The sequence below is a fragment of the Neoarius graeffei genome, chromosome 13 (assembly GCF_027579695.1).
Source record: "Neoarius graeffei isolate fNeoGra1 chromosome 13, fNeoGra1.pri, whole genome shotgun sequence".
In the NCBI taxonomy this organism is placed as follows: Eukaryota; Metazoa; Chordata; class Actinopteri; order Siluriformes; family Ariidae; genus Neoarius; species Neoarius graeffei.
Genome location: NC_083581.1, coordinates 45,286,119 through 45,307,374, shown reverse-complemented (window position 1 = coordinate 45,307,374; position 21,256 = coordinate 45,286,119). Strand labels below are relative to the sequence as shown.

Genomic DNA, 21,256 nt, shown 5'->3' with positions numbered 1-21,256 from the left:
CCACGCACTGGAGGACGGCCCAGCGAAGGTCCGCGTAGGCCAGCCGGTGGTCGGCGGGGAGCTGTAGCACGGCCAGCTGCACCTCTCCTGTCAGGAGGGGGAGGAGGCGCGCCGCTCCATCGGCCACCCCGAGGCTTCGGCAACCTGTTCGAACAATGTGAGGAACGCCTCGGGGTCGTCCTGCGGGCCCATCTTGGTCACGATGAGGGGAGACGGGCCCGCGGCCGGGGTGTTGGTGGACCCCGCTGACGCGAGGAGGTGCCGGAACGCCTCGCGATCTTCCTGCTGGGCCAGCACCAGGGCTTCGAAGCGCCGCTGTTGTTCCTTTCGGAGTGTGATGAGCGCCTGGTGCTGGCTTTGCTGAGCCGTGGCGAGGGCATGGACCAGGTCCGTGAACGGGGAGGATTCCATGGGGCTGCTGAGTTGGTGCTCCACCTTTTACTCCCGGGTTTCGGCACCACTGTAGAGCTCTTAGGTGTGGGTGGAGCACAGAGGATGGCAGGACAAAGCTTCAGGTAAGAAATAGGCTTTTATTGCCAGACTTTTCACTATAGCAACCGTTATATTCGGGTAAATACACGCACACACGCTGTGTTCTTGTCCCGGGAAGAGCTCTCCTCTGCTCTCCCTCTGCCTCCTTAAATAGGGCGCGGTACTGGGAAGACACACAAACACAGGTTAATTACCGTCAGGTGTAGTGATTCTGCCACTCACCTTCCCTGGCTCCACCCTCCTGTCACAGACCGGCGCTTGACCATGCCCCCGCTGCTACACACACTTTAAGTGTAAATTTGGTGATGGTGCCCATGTGGTTATAAAAGTCTTTGGCTTCATCAGCATCGCCAGTAAGACTTGAGATTTCCCTCTTTTGCGCAAACTGCTCTAGGTTTTTCCATTTGGCTTCATAGGATTTATCACACCAGCAGACGATATGTTTGATTTGCGCTGCATGGAAATACTGCTTGAGGTTGGGCAATGCCATTCCTCCTTTTTGTTTTTCCAACTGTAAAGTCACAAATTTAATTCTCGGTCTTTGTCCATTCCAAATAAATCTGGATATGGTTTTGTCCCATGCTCTAAATTGCTTCTCTGGAATTTCCACAGGTAAAGCCTGGAAAAAATAGAGCAGGCGTGGAAGGACATTCATTTTTATTGTCGCTATTCGTGAACTGAAGTCCAGAGACAGGACGGTCCATCTATCTGTCTTTTTTGATACTTTTATCTATTTTGTCATAATTTGAGCCATATAGGCTTTCTGTTGTTTTTGTTATAGTTACCCCAAGGTACTTCATTGTTGTTGATTTCCAGTTAAATTTGAATTTTTCTTGTATATCTTTGGTTGGAGAGTAATTGAATGTTAAAACTTGTGTTTTGGTCAAATTCAATTTATATCCAGAATAAAAACCATAGACCTCCAGTTGACTAATCAGTTTAGGGAGACATACATCCGGTTCTTCTAGATAACAGATCACATCGTCAGCAAAGAGGCCGATAATGTGTTCTTCTCCATCTATTCTGATGCCCTTAAGCTCCTTACTCTGTCCTTACTCTGTCTAATTGTTTGCGCCAGTGGTTCTATAAAGATCGCAAACAGGGTTGGAGAGAGGCAACAGCCCTGTCTGGTTGATCGTTCTAGTTGTATGGTCTCTGTCAAGCTGCCATTGATTTTGATTCTTGCAGTTGGGTTTTGATAGTGTCTTAATACACTCAATTGCCTTTGTATTCAGTCCAAACTTTTTAAGAACTTCATAAAGGAAAACCCAGCTGACACAGTCAAAAGCCTTTTCGGCATCAAGGCTTATAAATGCAGCACTGATATTGTTTTGTTTAGCATGTTCTAGAACATGAAGAGTTCTTCTTATATTGTCATGTGTTTGACGGCCCTTAATGAAACCTGTCTGATCTTCGTCAATAATGTCTTTCATGAATTGGTCAAATCTTTTAGCAATAATAGAAGTGTATATTTTATAATCTACGTTGAGAATCGATATAGTTCTATAACCTGAGCATGTCTCGTTGTTATTCCCTTTGGGGATAACTGATATCACTGCTTCTTTCCATGATGGGGGTATGTGGCAGCGGGGGCGTGGTCAAGCGCCAGTCTGTGACAGGAGGGCGGAGTCAGGGAAGGTGAGTGGCAGAATCACTACACCTGAGAGCAATTAACCTGTTTGTGTGTCTTCCCAGTGACCGCGCCCTATATAAGGAGGGAGAGCAGAGAGCAGAGGAGCTCTTCCCTGAACAGACACCCGTCGTGTGTGTGTGTGTCTGAGTGACTGTTATACTGAAAAGTGTGACAATAAATGCTAAATTTGAACCTGATCTCTGTCCTGCCGTCCTCTGTGCTCCACCTACCTGCTCCGAACTGCCACAGTGGTGCCAAAACCCGGGATCTGGAGCACAGCAGCCTCACAGCCCCATGGAGTCCTCCCCATTCGCTGAACTGGTCCACGCCCTCACCACAGCCCAGCAAAGCCAGCACCAGGTGCTACTCACCCTCCGAAAGGAGCAAGAAGAGCGGTTCGAGGCCATGGTGTTGGCCCAATGAGAAGATCGACAGGCGTTCCGGCACCTCCTCGCGTCGGCGGGGCCCACCAGCGCTCCTACTGCGGGCCCGTCTCCCCTCACCGTCACCAAGATGGGCCCGCAGGATGACCCCGAGGCGTTCATCACGCTCTTTGAGCAAGTCGCCGAAGCCTCGGGGTGGCCGATGGAGCAGCGCGCGGCGCGCCTCCTCCCCCTGCTCATGGGAGAAGCACAGCTGGCCGCGCTACAGCTCCCCGCCGACCGCCGGCTGGCCTACGTGGACCTCCGCCGGGCCGTCCTCCAGCACGTGGGGCGCACTCCAGAACAGCAGCGCCAGCGCTTCCACGCGCTGCGCTTGGAGGAAGTCGGCCGGCCGTTCGCGTTTGGCCAGCAGCTCCGGAACACCTGCTGGCGGTGGCTGAGGGCCAACAACCGTGACGCCGAAGGAATCCTCGACCAGGTGGTGCTGGAACAGTTCGTCGCTCGCTTGCCAGCAGGAACTGCGGAGTGGGTCCGGTGCCACTGCCCGGCGTCGCTGGATCAGGCAGTCGAGCTGGCGGAGGACCATTTGGCGGCTGTCCCGGTGGCAGGACAGCAGATGGCATCTTCTCTTCTCTCCTCTTCTCTCTCTCTCTCTCTCTCTCCCCCTCCTCCTGTGTCCCGTCCTCGCCCCATTCCCCCACCGCGGAGGCGGGGGCCGGCACCACCCCAGCCGGCCCGCTGCACCCGCGGTGCCCTCCCGTTTCTCCCTTCTGTGTCTGTCTCTCCCCCACCTCAGGTGAGTGAGCCCCAGATCACCGGTGCAGAGGGAAAGCCCGGGCCAGTTTGCTGGCGCTGCGGGGAGCCAGGCCACCTTCAACAGCAGTGCACGGCAATGGAAGTGGGCACGGTGGTTCGGATCCCCGACGCGCCAGAGGCCGCCCTCGATCGGGCCGGAGCGTATCGCATACCGGTGAGTATCCAAGGGGATACATATCAGGCGTTGGTGGATTCTGGTTGTAACCAGACCTCAATTCACCAAAGCCTGGTGCAAAACGAGGCATTGGGGGGAGCACAGGGGGTGAAGGTGTTGTGTGTGCATGGGGATGTTCACCGCTACCCTTTGGTGTCGGTCCACATTATTTTCAGAGGGGAAAAATTTATAGTGAAGGCGGCAGTTAATCCCCGCCTTACCCACTCTTTAATTTTGGGGACTGATTGGCCGGGATTTCGGGGTTTAATGACACGCCTAATAAAGAGTGGGTCCTGCCATTTAACAGGGGGAGGTCCCGGTGTCGCTTTGGCAGGAGCAGCTGTCACAGAGCCATCTATGTCATCTCCGCGTCAGAGTGAGGAGCCGCCGGCTCCTCCTCTCTCTATTGGGGAATCCCTCGCGGATTTCCCATTAGAACAATCGCAAGACGAGACTCTGCGACATACGTTTGACCAAGTGAGAGTAATCGATGGTCAAATGCTCCAGCCGAACGCCACCCCGTCCTTCCCCTACTTCACAATTATGAAGGATAGGTTATACCGAGTGACGCAGGACACTCAAACTAAAGAGTGAGTCACGCAGCTTTTAATTCCGAAGAGCCGCTGGGAATTGGTATTCCAGGCGGCTCACTTTAATCCCATGGCTGGACACTTAGGGCAGGATAAAACACTAGCCCGAATAATGGCCCGATTCTATTGGCCGGGGATTCGCGGCGATGTTCGTAGGTGGTGTACGGCATGCCGCGAATGCCAGTTAGTAAATCCAGCGGCCATTCCAAAAGTGCCTTTGCACCCTCTTCCATTAATTGAGACCCCGTTTGAGAGAATTGGGATGGATCTCGTCAGGCCATTAGATCGGTCAGCACGACGGTACCGCTTTATATTAGTTCTGGTGGACTATGCAACGCGATACCCAGAAGCAGTGCCTCTGCGCAATATCTCAGCACGCAATATTGCAGAGGCGCTCTTCCGCGTCATCTCCCGAGTTGGAATCCCGAAAGAGATTCTGACTGATCAAGGCACTACATTTATGTCACGGACACTGCGCGAACTGTATGGGTTATTGGGGATTAAGCCGATCCGCACCAGCGTTTATCACCCACAAACGGACGGTTTAGTAGAACGGTTCAACCGCACCCTCAAAAATATTGTTAAAAAATTCATAAGTGAGGACGCACGTAATTGGGATAAGTGGCTCGAGCCCTTGCTGTTCTCAGTGCGAGAGGTCCCCCAAGCCTCCACGGGGTTCTCCCCGTTTGAATTATTATATGGGCGTAAGCCGCGCTGCATCCTAGATGTGCTGTGGGAAAATTGGGAGGAGAGACCTTCACAAAGCAAAAATGAAATTCAGTACGTTATGGACCTGCGCGCAAAACTCCACACGCTCACCCACCTAACTCAAGAGAATTTGCGGCAGGCCCAGGAACGGCAAGCCCGCCTGTACAACAAGGGTACGTGCCTTAGAGAGTTCACTCCGGGAGATAAGGTACTCGTACTGTTGCCCACGTCGAGCTCCAAATTGATCACCAAGTGGCAAGGACCCTTTGAGGTCACACGGCGAGTCGGGGACGTCGACTATGAGGTGAGGCGAACGGATGGGGGGGCGCTACAGATTTACCACCTCAATCTGCTTAAACTCTGGAACGAGGAGGTACCCGTGGCGTTGGTGTCGGTGGTTCCGGAGAAGGCGGAGCTGGGGCCGGAGGTTCAAAAAGGGACATTGGCATCACGTACCTCTCCGGTCCCCTGTGGAGACCACCTCTCCCCGACCCAACTCACGGAGGTCGCCCAGTTGCACACTGAGTTTTCGGATGTGTTCTCGCCCCTGCCCGGTCGCACTAACCTCATAGAGCACCACATAGAGACGCCCCCGGGGGTGGGAGTGCGTAGCCGCCTTTACAGGCTACCCGAACCCAAAAAAAAGGTGGTTCGGGAAGAACTTCAGACCATGCTTGAAATGGGCATCGTCGAGGAGTCCCACAGTGACTGGAGCAGCCCGGTGGTCTTGGTACCCAAGGCCGATGGGTCGGTCCGGTTCTGTGTGGACTATAGAAAAGTCAACGCGGTGTCTAAATTCGACGCGTACCCAATGCCTCGTATTGACGAGCTGCTCGATCGACTAGGCACGGCTCGCTTTTATTCGACACTGGATTTGACGAAGGGATATTGGCAGATCCCCTTGACTCCACTATCCCGAGAAAAAACGGCCTTTTCCACACCGTTTGGGTTACACCAATTCGTCACCCTTTCGTTTGGGCTGTTTGGGGTGCCCGCTACGTTTCAGCGGCTGATGGACCGGGTCCTCCGCCCCCACGCCACCTATGCGGCCGCCTATCTTGATGACATCATCATATATAGTAATTACTGGCCGAGGCACTTGGAACACCTAAGGGTCGTCCTTAGGTCGCTGAGGCGAGCGGGTCTCACAGCCAACCCAAAGAAGTGTGCGATTGGGCGGGTGGAAGTACGGTATCTGGGCTTCCACTTGGGCAACGGGCAGGTGCGTCCCCAAATTAACAAGACCGTAGCAATTGCGGCCTGCCCGAGGCCCAAGACCAAAAAGGGGGTGAGACAGTTCCTGGGGCTGGCTGGCTATTATCGTAGGTTTATACCTAATTATTCGGACGTCAGCAGCCCGCTGACTGATCTGACTAAAAAGGGGGCACCAGATCCGGTCCAGTGGACGGAGCAATGCCAGCGAGCTTTTTCGGAGGTAAAGGCTGCACTGTGTGGGGGGCCACTTCTACACTCCCCTGACTTTTCTCTCCCCTTTATGTTGCAGACCGATGCGTCGGACAGAGGGCTGGGGGCGGTTTTGTCCCAGGAGGTGGAGGGGGAGGACCGCCCCGTCCTGTATATCAGCAGGAAGCTGTCGGTGCATGAGGGGCGCTACAGCACCATAGAGAAAGAGTGTCTGGCCATCAAGTGGGCGGTCCTTGCCCTCCGGTACTACCTGCTGGGGCGCCCTTTCACCCTCTGTTCGGACCACGCGCCCCTCCAGTGGCTCCACCGCATGAAAGATGCCAACGCGCGGATCCCCCTTTGGTATCTGGCACTCCAACCCTTTAATTTCAAGGTGGTCCACAGGCCGGGGGTGCAGATGGTCGTGGCGGACTTCCTTTCCCGTCAAGGGGGGGGGGGGAGTCGGCTGCAGGCCGTGATGGGGGTATGTGGCAGCGGGGGCGTGGTCAAGCGCCGGTCTGTGCCAGGAGGGCGGAGTCAGGGAAGGTGAGTGGCAGAATCACTACACCTGAGAGCAATTAACCTGTGTTTGTGTGTCTTCCCAGTGACCGCGCCCTATATAAGGAGGGAGAGCAGAGAGCAGAGGAGCTCTTCCCTGAACAGACACCTGTCATGTGTGTGTGTGTCTGAGTGACTGTTATACTGAAAAGTGTGATAATAAATGCTAAATTTGAACCTGATCTCTGTCCTGCCGTCCTCTGTGCTCCACCCACCTGCTCCGAACTGCCACAGGGTATTTTGCCTTTCTCAAGTGAATGGTTAAAAGATGACAAAAGTAATGGTACAAGTTGTTCCTTAAATGTTTTGTACCATTCTGAGGGTAGACCATCGCTGCCTGTGGATTTGTTTGACTTTAATCTGCTTATTGCATTCTCTATTTCCAACACTGTAAATGGTTTGGTGAGTAGGTCATTCTGATGTTTGCCAATAGATGGCAGATCAAGATTCTTTAAAAAGGTTCTCATTTGATTAACATTTGCTGCTAAGGGTTGACTATAAGGATTCTTGTAGTAGTTCACAAAATTAAGCCAATCCCTTTGGGATCGTAGATTACCTGGTTAGTATATACATCTCTTATTTTATGTATTGTCCTGTCAGCCTGTTGCTTCTTTAATCGTTTAGCTAACAATCTAGAGGCCCTAGGCCCTACTTCATAGTAGGATTGTTTTAGGAATCTTGTCTTTTTTTCAATTTCTGCATTTAATAGTTTATTTATGTTCTCCCTTGCTTCTTTAATTTGGGGGAGTAACAAAGGGTCCCCAGAATGTTTATGTTGTTTTTCGATTTTAGTCAGAATCTCTTTTTGTTTAAGAAAAACCCTCTCTTTAGCTTTTTTATGGCTGCCGTTTTTGCTATTAATTTCCCTCTTAAGACTGCTTTTAGGGCATCCCATAAAATAACAGGACTCACTTCACCATTATCATTTTCAGTCAAATATGTTGAAATTTCTTCAGTCATCTCCCTAACCAATACTTCATCGTTTAAAATCCCAACATTTAACCTCCATTGTTTTATTTTCTTTTGCGTATCCAATTGGATTTTTAGACACATTGCACAATGGTCTGATACGTCTGCTCCTTCGATTTCACATTCTTTTATTCTAAACAGGTCTATTTTATTTATAAAGAAATAATCAATTCTGGCATAACTATCATGGGGCGGTGAATAATGTGTATAATCCCTTTGAGTGGGGTGGAGTTCTCTCCATAAATCAACTATGCCAAACTCCTTGAATGTAGTTTTAATAATTTTAGTTACTTGGTTAATTGTTTTTTTCTTGTTTGTTGTGTCCATCTTATCATCCATCACAATGTTAAAATCTCCAACACATATCAATATTCCCTCTGACTGCATTATTATTTTATCAAGAAGAGATTTAACAAACCGCTTATCACTGTTGGGTGGGGCATAAACATTAACCAAAGTCATTAACTCGTTTTCTAGCTTTCCTTTCACTATAATAAATCTTCCCTCTTTATCCTTAGTCATATTGATACATTCAAATTTCACTGTGTTGGAAATCAATATACTAACACCTCTTTTGTTCTTATTTCTAAAACAGCTATAGAAAGTGTTCATGAAACCAAATTTCTTGAGTTTTTCACTCTCCTGATCAGTCAAGTGAGTCTCTTGTAGGTAAATAATCTGGGCCTTCTCTTTCCTTAGTTTAGACATTACCTTTTGTCGCTTAATGGGGTTATTCAGGCCATTTACATTCAATGACAGTATCTTAACACTATTCTCTATCACTCATATTAACATAATTCTACAATCCAGATTGAAACTTAACAATTACTACAGGTGAACTCTGTAACAACCAGTGAACAATTACATAAAGTTTAGTGACTTCAGAAGAAAGGAATGAGTTTAAACATCCTTTGGGTTCCCTGTTGGGGGGAGGAGGGAAAGATGCCTCCAGCACGAAGGGGCCCTCCCTAGTGAGAAAGTTCTCTTCTCCACTAGAAGTGTCCAACATTTGGCGTTAAATTGTCCTCAGTCGGGTTGATAATTAGAGCAGGTTAAGTGGTAATAATTATATCAATAAAATAATAATAATAATTGAGAAGGAAAAAACCACATCCTAATTTACAGTATCTAAATCAATATCTGTATTTTGTAGGCCTACATGCGAAATGACGAGTGCCTCAACTTTGTATAAGCTACACCTCAAAAGAAAAACTATGGAGATTCTCCATGCACTTACATTAAATAACTAAAAGTACCTCACTTTGTGTCACTCCCAGAATATGTGAGTGTCTCTTCTTATTCTGCTCACTGTAGTTTATTCCCCCGGCTGTGAATCTCTTCTGAATTCCAGGAGCCTCTCCCTTGCTCGATGAGCTGCTTTGTCGCCGGTGCTGATGGTTTTCCACGAGAGTAGTTCACCCAGGCGTTCCTCCATTATTTTCATCGCGTTCAGACTCTTTGCTTTCACCGTCACCTGAAATCCACGTCGATTGAGATCCTCCGCTGCTTCTTCTGCGTTCTCGTATGATCGTTGACCAGATTCCCAGTGGATACGCATTTTAGTGTAAGGAGTTTGGAAGCGGATGCCCTTTTCTCTCAGGACAGATTTGATCGGGCCATACGCCTTTCGTTTCTCTAAGACGTCTGCTGCATAGTCATTATCAAAGTAAATTCGCTGCCCATCTAGCTCAATCTTCTTCTGCCAGTCCTTTTGCAGAACCAATTCCTTGACGTGATATTGCAGAAAATTCACTATTAGGGATCTGGGTGCCGACCCTGCTGACGGTTTTGGAGCAAGAGCTCTATGCGCCCGTTGGATCTGTAGGTCCATCCCAGGGGGGAGTTCAAGCTGTTCACTAAGCAGTTCGTTGACAAAGTCAGTGACTGATTTCCCCTCTTTGTCTTCCGGTACTCCGTAAATGCGTAGATTGTTTCGCCTGGAGTGACTCTCCAAATCAGTCATTTTATCTTTCATTTCGATGCTTTGCCTTAGAGTCACAACCAGAGCGTCTTTGAACTCCAGGCAGGTTGACTCCAGATCGGCTATGCGTGATTGTGCTTCGGTAATGCTAGCATTCTGAGTCTGTAGCTCTCTCACAACGCCATCTTTAAACTCAGCAAAGTCATCTTTCATAGTTTTTAACACCTCACACTTGAAAGCATTTAAGTCCCTTCTCATTTCTTCCTTCAGGCTTTTAAATTCTTTTGAAAGTTGTGAAAGATGTTCGATAATAGTCTTTTGGTTACTTTCATTTTCTCCACACGCGGTTACCTCCTCTCCACCATGCTTCCCATCTCCAGTTTTTGAATCCGTCCTCATTTTAGTTCTGTTCAACTTCTTATCACTTTTCTGACTCTGTTGCATTTTTCCTCCCTTTGTCGATGAATTTGAACAATCTCAGTACCTTATTATCTCAAGGAGGCTTAATTTTCTAATCGACTATGAGGAGCTCTCCTCTTACATGTCCATCTCTCTCTAGCGCCACACAGGAAGTCCTATATACAGTATCTTGCACAAATTGCTAGCTTAAACTCATAAGAAATACTACCAAGGTTAATCAAAGAGAAAAGTTGCATGTAAACACATTTTTTAAATACAGTATACTGGTTGGTTAACTTTGAGCATTACCCATAATACAATACAAATCCAAGTATAGATGCCAAAAAGTCTGAGGCATATCCAAATCAGCACAGAAAACATGTTGGACTCAATTCCTCCAGTTCCAGGTCAGGAGAGCTGAATGAGTTTTACTGATCCTGAGTGGTATAGATGGTTAAATCAGAGCTGTGGAGTTTAAATGGAGGTGTAGCGTGTGATTCAGAGTTAGACCCGGGGAGCTATTGTTGTAATCATAAACACAGTCCTATTGCTCATCCCAGGACTTATTCACAATCTGCTCACACTGAATATCCTATAGACACACTCAGTGCTGTTTTACTCTTCTACACCTGGACCCTGGAACGACTTACAATCACTTATCCAGTGTCACCAAGAAGAGGACGGGTCCCGTTTTGAATCCGGTTTCTCTCAAGGTTTCCTCCTCGTGTCATCTCAGAGAGTATTTCCTCAACACCATCATCTCATTAGGGATGTTCATTAATCTAAATATACACCCAGATTTCTGTAAAGTGGCACAGTGATGATTGTTAAAAGAGCTATATAAGTAAAATTTGATTGAATTAAATTGAATGGAATTATTTGCAGGTTATGTTTGTGTGATTTATCCTGATCGTGTGTGCCTGCGCGCGTGTGTGTGTTTTGTGCAGGACTGCTTTGAAGATGCCTATGATCAAATCCCAATGTGAGTTATTTATTTTCTTATATAATGTGGTAGATATGTGTTATACAGTATAACATAGAAATTATGATTTGAAGATAGAAAAAGCAGAAAACTTGTGTGTGTGTGTACGTGCGCGTGTGTGTAGTGCCTCTAAGATGGACCTGCCATCATCAATAGAGGAGTGCACTCTGGCTCTCAACCTGCTACTAAACAACAAGTTCACTGAAGCTCTGGACATCCTCAGACCATGGTACAATAACGCCAGACTGCTTCATTAATAACAGATCACTGTTTATATTTAACTTGTATGCTTGAGAATGAAGCTAATATAAAGCCGAGTATGTGACATGTAAATCAAACAACTGATTTTCACACTGATTAGTACATTATTTAATTTATGTTTAAAAATAGTTTGCTTTATAAGTGATATATAGCTGTTAAGGTTTTTCATCAGAACTAAAAAAAACCCTTTAAATATATTTACATTCAAAATATTTTGCAAACATGTGTGTGTGTGTGTGTGTGTGTGTACACACAGGTATAAGAGCAGTGTGTATCATGCTCTGGGCTATAGCAGTATTCTGGTGATGCAGGCGGGAATGACCTTTGAGCACAAGGACATTCAAGTTGCCATGACAGCCATCAAGGAGTCTCTGCAAACCTGCCAGAAGTAGTTATAAGATGACATTCTGGGATTCATTGTAGCGGGTTTGGGCCTGTAGGTCAGTTTACTGTGTGTCTTGCTATTGTGTGTGTGCAGGTTCAGGAAGAAACGTTCAGTGGTGGACTCGCTTTCTAGTTTGGTCTCTAAACAGTCATCTAATGGCCTGAAAGCAGGTGTGTTTTTGTCATTATATTGGTTGTCATGGTCACCATACACATAAAAACCTATCAGTTATGAGCAATTTATCTGTTTCCGTAAACACTGGTATGGCCTGCTTAGACAGCTCCCCCACAGACACACCTGTGTCCAAGAGTTGATCCAAAAATGAATTCATGAGTTGACTTGAATGATTTAGAGTCAGTTCTGCACAATGAAACTGATTTGGTTCATGTTCACACACAGACAACTAACGTAAGATAACAGGAGACGCTGTAGTCTCACTAATGGCTTGGTTCAAGAATCAATTCTTATAGTTAACTCCAGTGATTCCCAAATCCATGAATCAGAAGCATCAGGAATCGGAATCGACTCCAAACGTCAGGACTCAAATAGCAATAGCTCAACATCCAAACTGGGATGGATTTGTTTTCGTTTGACCCCAGGCAACATAAAATTTTGCCACCATGAGCGCACACACACACACACACACACACACACACACACACACACATATATATATTTAAACATTAATAATCAGGTTTAACCCTTTGGTGACTGACCCCTTGAAAATGGTTCCTCCAGGAACGATGACACTTTCAGTTGTCAAGACAACGGAAAAACTAAAATACAAAAACAGAAAGATACATCACAATGCTCTTGTGCACAAAACAAAATGCTCTTGTATTTTAGTTTTTCCATTGTCTTGACAACTGAAACTTTTAAAAACGTTTAATGGTTCCTGGAGGAACCATTTTCAAGGGGTCAGTCATTAAGGCTCCCAAAATTTGAGTGTGCACATACTTTGTGTGTGTGTGTGTCTGGAGTTGCCATAATAATAATAATAATAATAATAATAATAATAATATCAAGACGATTGCATTTTCCATTTCTCTTAATGACACCATTCTGTATATTATATATAGACATCTAGTGTAGTATTAATGTTCTTTTTTGTTTGTCCTGTCTTATGGATTTTTAGTATTGTGGACTTTGTAGTATTGTATTTATATTGTATATATATATATATATATATATATATATATATATATATATATATATATATATACACACACACACACTAGTAAACCATGTGTGTGTATGTTATAGAGGAGATGCACGCAGAGGTTTGTTATGCTGAGTGTCTGCTACAGAAAGCTGCGCTGACCTTCATACAGGTCTGTCTTTTTGTGGTGTGTGTGTGACCTGAATAAGTCCACAATGTTCTCACGAGTGTTCTTCACCCCATCACCTCAGTGTGATAATATGTGTTTGCTCTCTGTGGCAGGATGAGAACATGATCAGCTTCATTAAGGGTGGCATGAAAATCCGCACCAGCTATCAGATATACAAGTGAGTCTACATACACACACACACACACACACACACACACACACTCTTGCTAATGTAGCTGACAGTTAACCTGACACCAAATTTTTTTTGTTTAAATGTTTGCCTCAGACCATGTCAGTGATGTCAGACAAAGGTGCCGATTGGAACTATGTTTTACCTCAGGAGAGTAGGGTTTGACTCCGCCCCTCCCTAAGCCCCAATTCCTAAAATTTAATGATGCAACTATATAGTGGTGCTTGAAAGTTTGTGAACCCTTTAGAATTTTCTATATTTCTGCATAAATATGACCTAAAACATCATCAGATTTTCACACAAGTCCTAAAAGTAGATAAAGAGAATCCAGTTAAACAAATGAGACAAAAATATTATACTTGGTCATTTATTTATTGAGGAAAATGATCCGATATTACATACCTGTGAGTGGCAAAAGTATGTGAACCTCTAGGATTAGCAGTTAATTTGAAGGTGAAATTAGAGTCAGGTGTTTTCAATCAATGGGATGACAATCAGGTGTGAGTGGGCACCCTGTTTTATTTAAAGAACAGGGATCTATCAAAGTCTGATCTTCACAACACGTTTATAGAAGTGTATCATGGCATGAACAAAGGAGATTTCTGAGGACCTCAGAAAAAGCATTGTTGATGCTCATCAGGCTGGAAAAGGTTACAGAACCATCTCTAAAGAGTTTGGACTCCACCAATCCACAGTCAGACAGATTGTGTATAAATGGAGGAAATTCAAGACCAGTGTTACCCTCCTCAGGAGTGGTCGACCAACAAAGATCACTCCAACAGCAAGGTGTGTACGTAATAGTTGGCAAGGTCACAAAGGACCCCAGGTTAACTTCTAAGCAACTGAAGGCCTCTCTCACATTGGCTAATGTTAATGTTCATGAGCCCACCATCAGGAGAACACTGAACAACAATGGTGTGCATGGCAGGGTTGCAAGGAGAAAGCCACTGCTTTCCAAAAAGAACATTGCTGCTCGTCTGCAGTTTGCTAAAATTCATGGGGACAAGCCAGAAGGCTATTGGAAAAATGTTTTGTGGACAGATGAGACCAAAATAGAACTTTTTGGTTTAAATGAGAAGCGTTATGTTTGGAGAAAGGAAAACACTGCAGTCCAGCATAAGAACCTTATCCCATCTGTGAAACATGGTGGTGGTAGTATCATGGTTTGGGCCTGTTTTGCTGCATCTGGGCCAGGATGGCTTGCCATCATTGATGGAACAATGAATTCTGAAATATACCAGCAAATTCTAAAGGAAAATGTCAGGACATCTGTCCATGAACTGAATCTCAAGAGAAGGTGGGTCATGCAGCAAGACAACGACCCTAAGCACACAAGTCGTTCTACCAAAGAATGGTTAAAGAAGAATAAAATTAATGTTTTGGAATGGTCAAGTCAAAGTCCTGACCTTAATCCAATGGAAATGTTGTGGAAGGACCTGAAGTGAGCAGTTCATGTGAGGAAACCCACCAACATCCCAGAGTTGAACCTGTTCTGTACGGAGGAATGGGCTAAAATTTGTCCAAGCCGGTGTGCAGGACTGATCAACAGTTACCGGAAACGTTTAGTTGCAGTTATTGTTGCACAAGGGGATCACAAGTTGTTCTACCAAAGAATGATTAAAGAAGAATGAAGTTAATGTTTTGGAATGGCCAAGTCAAAGTCCTGACCTTAATCCAACCGTTCTGCAGGTATTGTTAAGAATGAAACAATGACAATTGTCATTGCATCAATACAATGATATTAAGTGTGGTTAGTGCACCAGGCATTGTTGATACAGATATCCCTGCTCATACCGGAGTTCTTTGTCTGGTCAGTGTGGTGCAGCATTTGGTTCATTAGCTCCACAGCCCCATCAGGAACCAGTGCACCTCTGTAAAAATCAGGGTGCAGCAGTCCCACAGAGTCAGAGCCTTATTTCATCCATTTGCGAGGAAAATTCTTGGTAAAGTAAGTCTGTGCAGAGCACTTCGTAGCCTGGCCTGCACCCTTGCACACCATCCCTGCTTTTGCGTTCTCTCCAGCACCACCTTTATCTCCTTCCAGCCAGCATAGTGAACCACAAAGCTACCAGTGCTGGCTAGCTCTTTTGTGATGATACTGAAGTCATTAAACTTTCGAAAAGCTTGTTCACAACTTCACCTGATGTTAAGCAGTTCCTTGTGGCTATGTGAACAATTCACACTGGCAACTAAAGTTGAAGCCAAATAAAAGAAACAGCCTGTGTTGTTATATAAATCTACAATATGAAATGCATCATGGTCAGTTCCTTTGTCAAGTAAATCTCTAATTTATCAATTTATTTATCAACAAGGCATAACTCAGAAGCTAACTAATTTGGATGCTTGGAGAGATATCTACACTAATACACGATTTGGATATGTGAGCTGTTGCCAGGGTTGCCAGATTGATATTATTAAAGTTTGTGAAATTTCAAATCAGATTTGTACTGTGGAAATTTCCTTTGTGAATGCTAATTTGATGGCAGTTAAAATTTCTTTGAGAGTTGCTTTGAATTAAAGTTGAATAAGGTTTAAATGACCACTTGACTGAGATATAGCAGAAAATATTTAGCAACCCTGGCCATTGTGGTGCCTGTGTGAGCCTGACTGGCTGGTTTGCATCAACTCATCAACATATTAATGAGTCCACCAAAAAAAGGGCTCTTACATCCTAAGGCCAAATCATAAGGGTTGTAAATGAGCATGTAAAACCGTATCTGGGCATTTTTGTGGCCCAACTAAAGTCACGTACCTTCTATTTAGACATCAGAGAACAATTTAAAGTACTGAATAAATGTATTCTATGGCATATTTAATGACCTGATATTGACTTCATTAATATCTGATTAAACCGTGTGTGTGTGTGTGTGTGGTGTGTGTGTATACAGGGACTGCCAGAATGTGTTAAACATGTGTCAGGATATGGGCAAGCACATCGATGCCTTAATACAGTTTGAAAGTGGAGTGAAATTGGGCATTGGCTCCTTCAACCTGGTCAGTGTGTAACATTTATTACTGCAGACCAAATCAATACACATTATCAGTACACACATACACCCATAAAGTATGTGCACCCTTAAAAACCTGGGAGCCTTAAACCTGATTATTAATTTCTAAATATTTGTCTGTGCGTGTGTGTGTTTTGAATGTTTTTGTGTCAGATGCTGTCGCTGCTGCCTGCCCGAATCCTCCGACTGTTGGAGTTCATTGGCTTCTCAGGGAACAGAGTGAGACGCGCACACACACACACACACCTTTTCTGTTTTTTTTCACACATTTTACAATTTCTACTATTATATAAAGAATATTGTTATTTGCATTTCAAGAAATGGGATCACAAACATTAGTGTGTGTGTGACTATGATTTAACTGTCGAATAAAGTTTGAAGTCAAATTTACCTAGTGTAACAGCAGTGTGTGTGTGTGTGTGTGTGTACAGGAGTTTGGACTGGCCCAGCTGAGGGAAGGAGCAGCGAGTCATAGTCTCAGATCCATCTTGTGTGTGTTAACACTGCTGGTGTACCACACCTATATCTGCCTCATCCTCGGTAACACAGGCGTGCATGCACACGCACGCACACACACACACACACACACACACACACACACACACACACACACACACACACACACACACATGCACACACACACACACACTGCTGTTACACTAGGTGAACTTGACTTCAAACTTTATTTGACTATTAAATCATCTTCTCCACAGGTTTATATAATTTTTCCATCCTGTAACATGTCTGCATGCTTTTACACTTTCACATGCTGCAGTAACGTGTAGACATGTTCATGTTTACATTACGTTTGACCGAGATTCTTATGACTTACAAAAACTTGCCTTAAAAAAGTAAATAAAAAAACCCCAACCATTTTACATGTTTACGTTTAGGCCATTTAGCCTTTATGCCTTTTTCACACACACACTGTGACATTATAACATTTTTTCTTACATTTAAACATTTTACATGTTTACACTTCCATGATATTACACAATTTTAAGATGCTTCACACTTTTATATACACAGTATGCCTGGCAAAAAAAGTCACCATTTGGATTTAAATAATCAAATACTTAAGAGTCTTTGATTGAATAGTCTTTGATGGAACTGATGCAGTGAGTAGCTTCTCATCTCTTCAACAACTATGTCGGGTGATGGTGGTCGTGCTTACAATGGTGCTTGAAAGTTTGTGAACCCTTTAGAATTTTCTATATTTCTGCATGAATATGACCTAAAACATCATCAGATTTTCACACAGGTCTTAAAAGTAGATAAAGAGATCCCAGTTAAACAAATGAGACAAAAATATTATACTTGGTCATTTATTTATTGAGGAAAATGATCCAATATTACATATCTGTGAGTGGCAAAAGTATGTGAACCTTTGCTTTTAGTATCTGGTGTGATCCCCTTGTGCAGCAATAACTGCAACTAAACATTTCCGGTAACTGTTGATCAGTCCTGCACACCGTCTTGGAGGAATTTTAGCCCATTCCTCCGTACAGAACAGGTTCAACTCTGGGATGTTGGTGGGTTTCCTCACATGAACTGCTCACTTCAGGTCCTTCCACAACATTTCAGTTGGATTAAGGTCAGGACTTTGACTTGGCCATTCCAAAACATTAACTTTATTCTTCTTTAACCATTCTTTGGTAGAACGACTTGTGTGTTTAGGGTCGTTGTCTTGCTGCATGACCCACCTTCTCTTGAGATTAAGTTCATGGACAGATGTCCTGACATTTTCCTTTAGAATTCACTGGTATAATTCAGAATTCATTGTTCCATCAATGATGGCAAGCCGTCATGGTCCAGATGCAGCAAAACAGGCCCAAACCATGATACTACCACCACCCTGTTTCACAGGTGGGATAAGGTTCTTATGCTGGAATGCAGTGTTTTCCTTTTTCCAAACATAATGCTTCTCATTTAAACCAAAAAGTTCTATTTTGGTCTCATCCATCCAGAAAACATTTTTCCAATAGCCTTCTGGCTTGTCTATGTGATCTTTAGCAAACTGCAGATGAGCAGCAATGTTCTTTTTGGAAAGCAGTGGCTTTCTCCTTGCAACCCTGCCATGCACACCACTGTTGTTCAGTGTTCTCCTGATGGTGGACTCATGAACATTAACATTAGCCAATGTGAGAGAGGCCTTCAGTTGCTTAGAAGTTACCCTGGGGTCCTTTGTGACCTTGCCAACTATTACACGCCTTGCTCTTGGAGTGATCTTTGTTGGTCGATCGCTCCTGGGGAGGGTAACAATGGTCTTGAATTTCCTCCATTTGTACACAATCTGTCTGACTGAGGATTGGTTGAGTCCAGACTCTTTAGAGATGGTTTTGTAACCTTTTCCAGCCTGATGAGCATCAGCAACGCTTTTTCTGAGGTCCTCAGAAATCTCCTTTGTTCGTGCCATGATACACTTCCACAAACATGTGTTGTGAAGATCAGACTTCGATAGATCCCTGTTCTTTAAATAAAACAGGGTTTTATTGTCATCCCATTGATTGAAAACACCTGACTCTAATTTCACCTTCAAATTAACTGCTAATCCTAGAGGTTCACATACTTTTGCCACTCACAGATATGTAATATTGGATCATTTTCCTCAATAAATAAATGACCAAGTATAATATTTTTGTCTCATTTGTTTAACTGGGTTCTCTTTATCTACTTTTAGGATTTGTGTGAAAATCTGATGACGTTTTAAGTCATATTTATGCAGAAATATAGAAAATTCTAAAGGGTTCACCAACTCTCAAGCACCACTGTAAGATGTTATGTGTTTCAGAATGGTCAAATTACTGACCTGCATCAATCAAAGAAAACAACTAGAGAGATTGCTGAAATTATTGGAATTGGGTTAAGAACTGTCCAATGAATTAAAACCTGGTTTACATATTTTACAGGTCTTACATGCTACTACACATTTATTACACTTTCTATTACACATTATCATGCACTTTTAGAAACTTTTACATGTCTATAAATGTTACCCTGCTAATACATTTTCACATTATTCTTATGTGATTTTTACTCACTTTTATGTACACTTTTTTATATACTTTTAAGCTATTGCTCCTTTTCACAATACAACAGCTTGTGTCCACTGAAATGTCTGAGATATGTTTCAGGGACAGGAGAAGGGAATTTGGTGGAAGCAAATGCTTTGTTAGAGCCATACGTGGACAAATTTCCTAAAGTGAGAAGACTCTCTCTCTCTCTCTCTCTCTCTCTCTCTCTCTCACACACACACACACACACACACACACACACACACCCCTCAGTAAACACTAAAAACTGATCCAGACTCTTATACAGCTTTATACTCTCTCTCTCTGAGTATATGTGTGTGCGTGTGTGTATGTGTGTTCTCCTCAGGGTTCCATCATCCTGTTCTACACGGCACGGATCGCTGTACTGCATGGACATTTCCACATGGTTAGAGACAAATACACACTTACTGTATAGATAATTGCATTACATCCATTAAACTGGATGTTTACACTAATGTAATTTCCTGTTAGTCTCTCTCTCTCTCGCGCTCTCTCTCTCTCTCTCTCTCTCTCTCTCTCTCTCTCCCAATTTCATTTCCATTCAGTGTATGAGGAAAAATACTGTCAAGGCAGTATTTGCACACAAAGCAAAGTGTGTGTGTGTGTATGGTGTTCAGGCGCAGCAGAAGTTTGAGGAGTGTATTAGTTCTCAGGAGGAGTGGCGTCAGATTCATCACCTGTGTTACTGGGAGCTGATGTGGTGTCACTCGTTCCAGCAGCAGTGGAGTGAAGCGTACCGTTACGCTGATCTACTGTGCAGAGAGAGCCGCTGGTCTAAAGTAACACACACACACACACACACACACATAGAAATAAGCATAAACAAGGTTAGTGGAGTCATACATGTGCAGCAGCCTCGGCATTTCATGTTAAAGTTCACAGTAAAGTGTGTAGTAAAGTTAATTTTAAATTTGTAATTAAGTTTGTTGTGAAGTTTGTGTGAGTGTACAGTACATAGATGTCAAACCTCAAGGTTTTAGTAATAAATTTCATGTGAGGATGGTGTGTGCATACACGTGTGTGTGTGTGTGTGTGTGTGTGTGCGCGCGCGCGCACATGGGGGGAAACCATGGCCTAATGGTTAGAGAAACAACTTTGGGACCAAAAGGTCACCAGTTCGATTCCCTGAACCAGCAGCATGGCTGAAGTGCCCTTCATGGCTGAAGTGAGCAAGGCACCTAACCCCCAACCACTCTCCAGGCTGCTCTGGGTATGTTGTACAATGCTCTGGATAAGAGCGTCTGCTAAATGCTCTTAATGTAAAATAGTGTGTGTGTCCTTTCAGGCGATCTATGTGTATCAGAAAGCTGCTATTCTCAGCATGATGAGTGAAGATGAGGTGAGGAACACTGGGGAGGACATTGTGGACTTATTCAGGTAACACACATGCACACACACACACATACACACACAGAGCCCTTTCAGTTTCACTTATCTGCAATCCAATAGCCTGTGTGTGTGTGCGTGTGTGTGTGCAGGCAGGTGGAGGGGCTGAAGCAGCGTTTAGCTGGAAAGTCCATTCCCACTGAGAAGTTCGCAGTGAGGAAAGCTCGCCGATACTCAGGAGCCAAACCTGTCAAAATGGTCATTCCTGCACTGGTGAGATACACACACACACACACACACACACACACATATATATAGGTGATTGGGACACTCTGATGGATCCTATTTTTGAGTAAAGTGTTTTTCTCTTTATATTGCATGAGGTAGCGTGCGTGTGTGTGTGATTGAGTCACAGTCATAATGAATGAAACATAATTATTTATTTTATTGAGTATTCAGTAATCATGCAAGTCTTTAGTTGGTTCCTGTGAGTTTTATCTTTAAATAAGCAGTAATTATTGTGACCGAAAGTGATATGACAGGAAGTGCTTTCCTATAACAGGAAATGATGTACATGTGGAATGGGCTCACCATTGTGGGGAAGCAGCCAGATGCCACAGAGGCATTACTGATCACTATAGAGAGAGCAGAGGAACAACTGAGGAACGACCCCAGTGAGTGTATACACACACA

The 21,256-nt window shown here is 44.4% G+C and overlaps 1 protein-coding gene across 4 annotated transcripts in view; it reads left to right on the top strand.

Annotated features, from left to right (window-relative positions):
• LOC132896767 (tetratricopeptide repeat protein 39B) overlaps positions 1-21,256 on the top strand; it is a 36,582-nt gene that overhangs the window by 9,346 nt on the left and 5,980 nt on the right. For 3 of the 4 annotated variants that reach the window (XM_060937823.1, XM_060937821.1, XM_060937822.1), the window contains exons 2-16: positions 10,975-11,009; positions 11,134-11,238; positions 11,527-11,658; positions 11,749-11,825; positions 12,919-12,986; positions 13,097-13,161; positions 16,062-16,167; positions 16,335-16,400; positions 16,613-16,721; positions 19,316-19,383; positions 19,563-19,622; positions 19,855-20,016; positions 20,523-20,614; positions 20,716-20,836; positions 21,126-21,237. In XM_060937823.1, coding sequence (XP_060793806.1) covers positions 10,975-11,009; positions 11,134-11,238; positions 11,527-11,658; positions 11,749-11,825; positions 12,919-12,986; positions 13,097-13,161; positions 16,062-16,167; positions 16,335-16,400; positions 16,613-16,721; positions 19,316-19,383; positions 19,563-19,622; positions 19,855-20,016; positions 20,523-20,614; positions 20,716-20,836; positions 21,126-21,237 — 1,378 coding nt within the window. Of the gene's footprint in view, positions 1-10,912; positions 11,010-11,133; positions 11,239-11,526; positions 11,659-11,748; positions 11,826-12,918; positions 12,987-13,096; positions 13,162-16,061; positions 16,168-16,334; positions 16,401-16,612; positions 16,722-19,315; positions 19,384-19,562; positions 19,623-19,854; positions 20,017-20,522; positions 20,615-20,715; positions 20,837-21,125; positions 21,238-21,256 lie in introns of all 4 variants that reach the window. The other variant, XM_060937824.1, reaches the window with a different exon arrangement.